At 37.1% G+C, this 10,371-nt stretch overlaps 1 protein-coding gene and 1 pseudogene across 1 annotated transcript; one reads left to right on the top strand and one right to left on the bottom strand.

The window, feature by feature from the left end:
- Positions 1 to 394: 394 nt before the first annotated feature.
- LOC136280749 (uncharacterized) lies at positions 395 to 1,080 on the bottom strand (annotated as a pseudogene).
- Positions 1,081 to 5,182: 4,102 nt separating this feature from the next.
- On the top strand, positions 5,183 to 7,148 carry LOC136281025 (uncharacterized). The gene is made up of 2 exons (XM_066167211.1): positions 5,183 to 5,575; positions 5,876 to 7,148. Exons 1-2 carry the CDS (start codon positions 5,239 to 5,241, stop codon positions 6,391 to 6,393), a joined length of 855 nt encoding a protein of 284 aa, XP_066023308.1. The 5' UTR covers positions 5,183 to 5,238; the 3' UTR covers positions 6,394 to 7,148.
- Positions 7,149 to 10,371: the final 3,223 nt, after the last annotated feature.

Here is a 10,371-nt window from a genome sequence, read left to right as displayed (position 1 = left end):
AAAAATGTTTTGTTTTCTTCTCTAAATCTCCGTTATCCTTCTGTGATACAGAATCAGACTGCTAACATCATAATTTTCGAGAGTGACCTCAAATGACAACATGCTCAACAAGTTTGCTTGATCGTTCCGAAAAATTGTCCGATGAGACTCCTGGCGTGAAGGCCACAAACCAACCACAAACTCAGATTTTTTCGCAAGTTTAAGCGGTTTTTTAATTTTTTCCTTTCGTGTTATTTTCCTGTCTTTTGTTTTTAATATTCCCCCTTATGGAATTTGTATTTTTTCCAAAATAGAAAATTTAAATTGCTGTTAAGGAAATATTTTCATGATTTTTAGTTGATTCTAATTTATTATTTACGTTCAAATTCGCTCCGCTCAAACGAACGTAAACTGTTTAAATAACCGCAAAAAACCAGGAGAAATCAGATATGGATGGATTTTGTGCGGACCCTAACAAGCGAGAGAACAAACACAGTACTCCAAAAATCATAAGACAAAAACTGAGAGAGCGCAAAAAGCAAATAAAAAATCGGGTTAGCTCACCGCCAAAAAGCTGCTGATCCGTTGAAGTCAAAGTTCCTTTGAACTTTTTGTCTGTTCCACGACGACCTTGCATAGGCTGTCTCCTTTTCCTGGTTGCTGCCTCCTTAGCTTTCTTTAAGCGTTTCTCGTCCTCCGAGCCAGACGCTAACTCCTCCGAAACATATTCGTCGACAACTCTCCAACCACCAGCGCTCTTGTCAGCAATTCTGATCGGCTTCTGCCGCTTACGAATGAGCTCTTTTCCTTCATCTACCAAATCATCCATTATTGGAATCGTTAGCCGAACGAATTCTATCAAAAACGCCGTCGATCTGAGCATTAAGTTCAAACTGCTTTTGGATGCCCTTAAACTTCATTTGAGTCAATTGCTTGTCAAACTTAGATTTCGACTCGAGCTGCTTAGTCTTTTCGTCTAGCTTAGACTCTAAGTATGTTTTGAACATTGAAAAAAACCTCGTTGACCATTGGCGATTCATCTCGCTCCAAAGACCTGGGAGTACCCATGTTTTCCTCGGCCGCGTCTCCAGGAGTAGGCATACTCGACGAGATCTCAAATGTCCGAAGCAGAAACAGCTCTAAAGTGCTGAGGTCGCAAAAAACTGGAAACAGCATCTGAAAGAGGTAAAACGAACCAGTCGGAAACTACGAGAAGCGCACTGCGACACCTAAAGGCGACAAACTGTAAGAAAGAATGCGAAGCTAAAATAATAGTGGAAAATATATTAAACAAGGGAAGTTCTTCCGTAGTTCAACATTTGGAGTTTTCAGAACGGGGTCTAATACAAGCTCCATATCTTTGATAATATCTTTGAAAAACTAATTCTGCATGATCTTAAATACTTACTAATTGCTTATGGCCTCGTTCCGGCCATAATTAGTAAACATAATATTTGCAATGAAATGTTTTGGTAAGACAAGAAGGCAAAATGCCTTCAGAAGTAATTATGATTAAGGGCCAGATAAAAATTCGCGGACATACAGGTTGTGCTTTAAATGTGGACGACTTACAATTCATTAAGATTAAAGTAGTTGCTCTAGAAAACGTTTGTCCAACGTATTCTGCTACACTATTGTTAGATTAAACTAGAGCTTTAACTAAATATTCGGTATTAACTATTTACAAGAATTACTAGAAAGGGAAACTCATCTGCACGATGTTGTTGATTAAATTAATTGACTCGTCTTTATTATCCACCTTAAATTTACGTCATTAAGCTGAAATCCTTAAAAAAATAAGTTTGAGATGATTTGACCAAAAAACATTATAAAAAAGTAAAAAAAACTGTAAACTATCGAAGCAAATTATATCGTGTAGACACCTCGACATCTACAGCAATGCATTAAACAACATAATCAAAGATTGGCTGTCTGATTTTTGAAATGCTCTTCATTAGGAAATTGAGACCAATTCAATTGTGGCTTACAGGCATTAACCTTTGGTCAAATTTGAAGAAAACATAATTATATTTACATGGGTTCAAACAAAGATTGTCGTATTTACCCGAAAGTCTCGAAGTACAAATAAAAAATATCCTTTCTGAAGGAGTCTCTACAAAGAAATATCTCGGTATGTGTGATCATGAAATTCCATATTGGCTATTTCATATCAAAGAAATTTCTTAGAACAGTTTCCTCCAACATAAGTGCCATAAAATGCACAAGAGATTTTGATCTTCAAGGGAAAATTTTCACCTTTTACCACTCATTAGGTTGGCCTCGTTTCAACCACTGTAGTATGGTAAATGTAAGAGAATGTGGCTAAAAGGGACACTCTCAAGAATTGGAAAACTGAACAACCGTGCATCGCGTATCATGACTTTCTATGGTGAAAATTTATCCTTTACGATTTTAAAATTAGAATAGACTGGCATTGCTAAAACCATTACTGTTGTATCACAGATGTTGACGAATGCCTAAGTGGTATCCATGAGTGCATCAAGGATTTGGCAACAATTATAAATAGAATTAGATCCTACTACTACTTTGTAGCCATGGTTACATGGGAAAGGGAAAGACTTTAACATAACTATTCCTAAAAGTGAGATCATATAATCATCGAAAACTATTCTTAAAAAAATCAGCATTCCTATAAATGCCTGCATTTCCACTTTTCTCCTCCATTTAGGTCTTGTTTACATTATTTTTCCACATGTTAAAATTGGCAAAATAACTAAATTAGACCAATACAGGATAAAAGTAGCTTATATTCAAATCAATTTGTGTTTGATTATTACATTGAATGTCGAACTAATCAGTACAGACAACCAAAACCAGGAAAACCAGGTACGTCCCTGGAATCAAATACTGTCACAATTACCTTGAACCGTGCTGGCTTCATTTCCAAGGAAATGCAAGAACAAATATGTCGACCGAATATCAACCCATGACGAGTTGTTGTACACCTATCACAGGTTGGCTGAACAGTTTACTTCCGATAAACTAGTTTACAATGTTGTGAATACTCAGTTGTGATTCGAGTGAGAAACTGTTGATTGTGTTTTGTTTACCACCTGATTAAGACCCCACGATGTAACTTAGGCTATTGTGGATCTGATTGATAAAAACGAAAGTTGAATCATGATTACCTTATAACCTTTAGAATTCGATTTCCTCTCAGCTCTCAGGCCTTCGGCTGATCCAGAATGTTATAAGTAATTCTTGTTGTAAATATAAGCTTTTAGAAATCTCCAGAAGCTTAGTCATACTGACATACATTCCATAGAACTTTCTAGAACATTTCATCAAGTCATGCAGTTATTATGTAATACTACTAAAATAGCTCTTTTGTAAGCTTCTGGAATGTTCCAGAACACTTTGTGAATGTAGGACTCACTTATGTAGTAGTAGTAATAGTAGTAGTTCTTGTTTGCGGGAATGACTGACTGTTTAGAAAGCTTAAACGTGAGGTATAATCGAGAGAGCTATAGTGGAAGATTGCGAAAAGACTCGAGTTCGTCGAAGGTTATATTGTGGTTGGTAGGATGCGTCTTGCTGTTAGATGTCCAAAGTTGTGAATGAGTTTCGTAAATTCCACTAAAACTCAAACAAAATTCTGCATAGCTCTATCGAACTTGCACTTAGTTGCTTTAAAAATAAAACACCACTAACGCGACAGTTGTACCGCAACAGCCGGGAGTAATGCATATCTTTTAAGATATGCAATACCCCTCTGAATCAGCATCAAAGCATGGGTCAGTGAGTGCGTGGTTCTGGCGTATTTTCTATTACGTAGGTTGAATACCAGTTGTAAGATGTATATGGGTTCCTCGTGTTACAAAGCTCCAAGTATTCGTTACATGCTATATTTTTTCTTGACTCGTTAACCTGTTTGTTATGAATATCGAGCGCACAAGGTCCACGAGTAGTTTTTCCCAACAAAATCAGGCATTATAAAGTGGAATTTTGACAAAAGTAAATAAGAATATTTAACAAAGGGAAAATATTTGATGTAACACCTAAACATTCAGAACTTTATAATTGTATAGCAGATACATTTGTCAGAAAGGAGAGAAGACAATTGAGATCTTGGGACCGAAAGAGTTAAGAAAAACTTCGCATAATAGTCTAATGACAGGGGTAACAGCGATTTCTAACGAAGCGAATGGAATCTACTCGTTATAAATGACACGCATCGCAGAACAGTATGTTTTTTTGCTACTAGAGCTAGAGATAATTCGTAAAAGAGTAAAGCAAGCCCTCTACACCTTGATTTGAGTCATGATTGGTGCAAGAAGGAAGTTTTGAAAGGAAGTTAAAATCGAAGGAAACAACAAAGTGCTAAAAATAAATTTTGAGAGCTCACTGACCGCGTACAATCTTTGTTTTTGTGTTCACACAATGTAACTGAATTAATTTCCAATAGAATGTTTGATCACTTAAATCAAAATAACTAAAATTTTTTTTTTAACTTTTTGCAAGGTCATGGAAAAAAAAAAAGGAAAAGAAAAGGAAAGTTTTTCCAAACACAATAAATTAAATTTTGCAGCGAAGCAATAAATATGAATAAGTCAGTAATTAACATGGCGACTCTACGATGTAACGATGATATTTTCGAGCAAATGAAATATTTTTGGAGAGCGTCAAATAGGTCTAAAATAATACTTTCCATCTGCTTTTTTTCTGAATTAAAAAAGTCACCCTTTTCGGTTTTTATGTTGATAATTTTGCGGGTAAGTAATGTTTTGCCAAAAGTTTCGTTTCATTTTAAATGCGAAATGTATTAACTTGAATAATGAGTATCTAATTTCTTGGTGTGAATTCAGCGGATGAGAATCAATAACTGTTCCAAGTCATATTATTCAAACACAAAAATAATTGTATTGAAGCGGCTAGAGGTTGTGAAACCATAACACTGACACCAGATGTTTGTCGTGCGGAAATGTAAACACCTTCTTACATTGACACTGACGGAAAGATTAAGGGCTTAGGGCATATGCTTTACAGTGTACCGTGGTCATCAGAACAGGAGGCTTCTTGTCGATAACTACTCGAAATCATAATAAACTAAGACAAAAGGAATTGTATTGAAACGACTGGAGATTGGGAAACCATATCATAGACTCCAGATGTTGTGTAGGAATATAAACACTTTACAGCGACGCATATGTACAGAATTACAGCGCAGCACGGTCATCAGAACAGAAAATAGAGAAAAAACTAAAATAACCTGGACACGATTCTCGAAACTTTGAAGAAATGTGCATCGCTACTAAAGGAATGCTTTTAATTTCCCGTTTTCCCCTATTACTTCAGCTACTGCTGCTCCAAAGGTTTTCTGGACTGATTGCGCAACGGTGCACCAGTGAAGAGTCGATCTTCGGTATGATGTTGCAGCGACACATCTTTGAAATAATGAAGCCTTCCAACTCACTCCATTGTCTTCAGGCCTGCAACGGCGACGTTAGGTGCCAAAGCTTCAATTACGACTTCTCCGACGGCATTTGTGAACTGAATAACCACACCAAGGAAGACAAACCTGAAGATTTTATCCCTAACTTTACGAGATATTATTTTGGGAAAGCCAGGAAGAAAGGTTTGTCGTTATTAATAGGTGTGAATGTGCTGTTTCTCATAATGAGATGATATATTTTTCTAAACTTTACTGTCAAAGATAGGTGAGGAAGGGGGGAGGGGGAGGGTGGAGATCTTCGTTACGAAGACCTATCAAAAGGTAGGTTTATTCTTAATGGCTGTGCCTCGTCCCTTTGAATTTTTAGGAGGCTCAGTATGGTGTGTCGTTCTATTGTTTCATCACAGTGTTTACCTTTTTTTCGAAGCTATTCCATCTCCAATTATTTCGTCATGAATGTTTCATTATCTATCGCGCCACTAGGTTCCTTTCCAGAGCTTGCGGCTGAATCTTGTAAAGAAATAAAGGCGAGCGAGGGACAACAAGCGGTCAGCGACTGGTACTGGATACATTCCGCCAAACAGGGAAAAGCTGTTTTAGCTTACTGCGACATGGAAACGGAAGGTGGAGTCGATCCATGTTATAATTACCGCAACCTAAGTGAAGCCAACAGAAAAAGCAGTTACGTCACACCGGATGGTTCAGAGTTATGTGACAACCCACTCCCTATGGGATGGTATCGTTTTGCGGGAGATGCAGGAACAAAAATGCCAACAACGCGTGTGCCAGCATTCAGATGTGGTACAAACTGGTCAGGCTGGTTGGATGATGCTCATCCTACAGTGGAAGATGGTGAAGTTTCCAAAAAGGTCTGCTTTAGTGACCGTCCGACGGGTTGCAAATATGATATCCATATTTCAGTTAAAAATTGTGGATCACTTTTCATCTACAAACTAATTGAGCCCCCTGGTTGCGTTTCCCGCTACTGCAGTACGGACTGACTCTGAGTTTAGTAACTTCACAAAATGACATACGTCATAAATAGATCTTTGTGAACAATGTACTTTACGACGTACCGTAGTCCACTCCTCATCGTAACTCTAAATACCATCGTTATAAACTGGTGCATATTGGAAAATTTTACCTCGGTGGCGAACTGTTGCATGTTATAAATACAACGAGTTCTAATTATGGCGGGTTTCAAATGTCATTTACATAATTTACGAAGACTTCTTGCCTGAAAAAATTATAAGTGAAAACTGTCAAATCCACCTAACCTTTCCGTAACATTGTACATTATTTAATAGCGTTGTTCATTTTTGACAAGTTGCTTTATCATTTCATCAAGAGTCCTATCACTATTGGATGAATTATCTATTGCAATGATAGGATAAACAACGAGCACTTACCTTAAAAAATCAAGCATTAAAAAAAAGAACAGTTAGTTCGTAGACAAATTGGATCTTTCGATATCTACAATCTTGCTAAGTCATAAGCGTGTAATTTACGTTTCTTTGTCTCCGAATAACCTTACCAAATGACTTGCCGTAGTGTTATAATACTATTTACGTGGACTGCCTACAATCAAATCAAGTATTACAAAAGAACAAAAAAAAAGGGGTCGAAGACAGACAGGTACGCAGAATATTTATTTAGCTTTAGAGATAATAGCTGAACATAGTAATCCAGAATGGCTGTGGTTATCGCTAGGTACTTACGTATTCTTGAAAAAAATATTGATTGAGGTTTTTGACTCTGTACTACCTTGGAAAATTACGACTTAAGAACACGAGATGAAAAGCTCATTACGGTATTCCACTTTTCGTTCACACCACCTATTGTATTTGTGTTGTTCAAAAATGTTTTGGCTTTAAAAAAATATTTGATTAAAGCCATGTGTCAAAGGTGGCCTGCCATCTGTAGTCAATTTGCAATGCAATCGAGATCATATTATAACTGCTATGAATTTGAGGCAAAAGTTCGAGTTAAAAACCAATGGAAAAAACTTCATTTTTCATGCTGGTGGCTGTAACATCCGAGTTCGAAGAGAGTTTGCTCAAATCTGGTGCTCAGACCCTTTTGAACCCATCGTCATCAGCAGATCACGCTGTAATTTTAGTCCGGTTCCCCCATTTCCCGTTTTCCGTTCCTTGTTCCTCGTTCCTCGATCTTCGTTGCCCGTTCTCCGTTCTTTGATGGAGTAACATCCTACTACTGCTATGATACAACAGTGGTAAGTTCAAACCGCGATTTCCGAAAACATCTTAATGCTATGAGCGTTCTTATAAGGAAAAAAATCTTTGAATTCTTAGGTCCATCTTCGATCGAAAAAGTTTCAGACTGGTTTATACTCGGCAGAGTTTACTAGCGAGCTCTTGCGAATCCTGTCAGCTATTAGGGTGCAACAGAGGAGAAAAAAAGATCAAAGCTCATAGCCTAGACGAAACCGTACCAGGCCGGTCGATTCGTACCCAGCTCGGACCTTTCGTACTCGGGGTAATTTAGTACTGTTGACTGAGTTGATAACTTAAACTGGCCATCGAAAAGAGTTTAAAAGCTGACGTCTCGAGCGTTAGCCCTTCCTCCAATCGCTCTGACGAAGGGCTAACGCTCGAAACGTCAGCTTGAAAACTCTTTACGGTGGCCAATTTTAACTTATCAACTCAGGTGATAATATTAAATTACCCCTGTTATATTCTCTTACCGACGTAGCATCACAGTTTCTTTAGAAACTTACCCCCTTTATCCTTTCGTACTTAGTTTAATCATTTAGATTCCAAACTAATAAAGTTTATTGAAGACTTCAACCTAGAATTTCTCCCTACAATACCAACCCTGAATCAAACATTAAGGTCACGAGAGTAAAGAAAATGATCACCGACAAAAGAAACTCTTGATTGTTCAACAAATTCTCCTTGTTAGCACCTTAGGTAATGTATAGAGAATGGTATGGAAAATATGCATACAGATGTAAGGGTGTAAAGAATTAGCAATATAATCTGCGTTAAATAAGTGTTCCTTATGTGGCGTCAATTTCAATACTGTTAAAGGGAAAACCAATCCAGAGACAAACGGACCAGAAACATTATTACATAACGTTATTCAATGTACCAGAATGTAAGCAAAAATGTCATCTCGGTTGTAACAAGGACACACTTCAAATGCATTCAACTGACGCTTTGAAAGACTAATCCATTTTAGCCTTAAACCTCAGCTTATATAATAATTGATATTTAAACAGGAAGCTCTCTCACCCGTAGGTGATCTACAGCGAGGTCCTAATCCAAAATAACATTAAATTGTCAAAAGTAAATAAAAATTGCAGATATTAAAAAAGTACAAAAGTAAGCTATAGATTAAAAGATTTTAAAAAATTATTCCTAAACTGACATATAGTGCCAGAGTTCTTCAAGTCACTGTCCAAGGCATTCCAGTCTTTAAAGGTATGATAACAGGTTCTTTATTTACCCCAGTTCCCTTTAACTGGAATCGCCTTTACTTTCTTCAATTAGGTTGCAATAGTAATTTGACTTCGAGGACTTACTTTCGAGATTCACAAAATTTCGCAGCTTTATATACATTCCCCAGTGGTATGTAGAGTTTGATTTCTGTGCTTTCCGAATATAATAATTGCGATCGCGCATCGCTTCAGCGATTTTATTATTCATCCAAGTAGCTGTCGCGCCCTTTACTCGGCGCTTTTTAAGCGGTGCATGAGAATCCGCAACTTTGGTAAATAATTTGTTCCAAGTCAAGACTGCGTCGTTGACATTGCTCTCATCGTCGACAATGTGCCACGGAACATTTTTTAAGTCCTGGCTGAGGGCATTTTCGTCAAATCCTTTGAATGACCGATATTCTATTGTCCTCGGTGTGGCCTTTGGGACACGAGCTTTTAGCGCACAATAAATTAGTGAATGATCGCTTACTGAAAGGGACACAACGCCGCTATCAACAATTCGGTGTTGATTATTAACCAGGATCACATCAATTAACGATTTAGACTGTTCGGTGATGCGAGTTAGCTCGGTTATAATTTGAGAGAAGTCCAAAGAACGCATAAAGTTATGCAAAATCTGCATATTTTGCTTGCACCATAAGCAGGTTTCAGCAAGAGGTCAACATTCATGTCCCCCAGAATAATAATATCACATCTATCAAAGTTCAAAGTAGGCATACAGTTTTCGAGACTGGAAATAAACTTGGTGAAATCAGCATTAGGTGCACGATATAAACAACAAATAAGAGTCGATTTACATTTGGCGCGATTGAGTTCGATCCAAAGACGTTCATTCTCACCAATATCTATGTCGTTCCAACCACTCTTCACTTGGGGATCGGGCCTTTGCTCATGCTGCACCTGTTTTATGGAACTTGCTGCCATTAACTATAAGAACAAGTAGTAGCCTCGCCATTTTTAAAAATCAACTTAAAACATTTATATTTAGGAAAGCTGTTTCAATAGTTCTAATGTTTATTGCCCTTGAATATTTTAATTTTAATTAGTATAGAACTTTAACTTATGTAAAGCGCTTCTGAATATTGTTTATAGCTTTAATGCTATATAAATTCCTTATCATTATCATTATTATCATTATCACAAAAACAACAGCGGAGTTCTAAACAGCAGCTGAACAAACTTTTAAAACAGGCGGTTGTTAAAGTTAAACACTCAATAGCCAGAACTATGTTCTTACATCAAGAGAATAATCTATTTTCCTTTATCAACTGACAATGGCAAGTCGCCAAAGATATAGACATTGATGAAACGAAACAACACTCATTAACTGACGATTTAACAAAACAACATTTACGTGGGATTTTTCTGTTAACTTTTATTCAATAATAGCGGGTGTCATTTTCTGTATGTGATAAGATTTCCTGTTACGGGAACGCTTCAAACGCTTTATTTACCAAAGCTAAGCCACCAATAGCTCATTTAATAAACTGCACAATTCCCGAATATGAGTAACAAATGA

This window comes from Pocillopora verrucosa, chromosome 5, assembly GCF_036669915.1.
Source record: "Pocillopora verrucosa isolate sample1 chromosome 5, ASM3666991v2, whole genome shotgun sequence".
In the NCBI taxonomy this organism is placed as follows: domain Eukaryota; kingdom Metazoa; phylum Cnidaria; class Anthozoa; order Scleractinia; family Pocilloporidae; genus Pocillopora; species Pocillopora verrucosa.
This window is presented reverse-complemented; position numbering and strand designations above follow the sequence as displayed.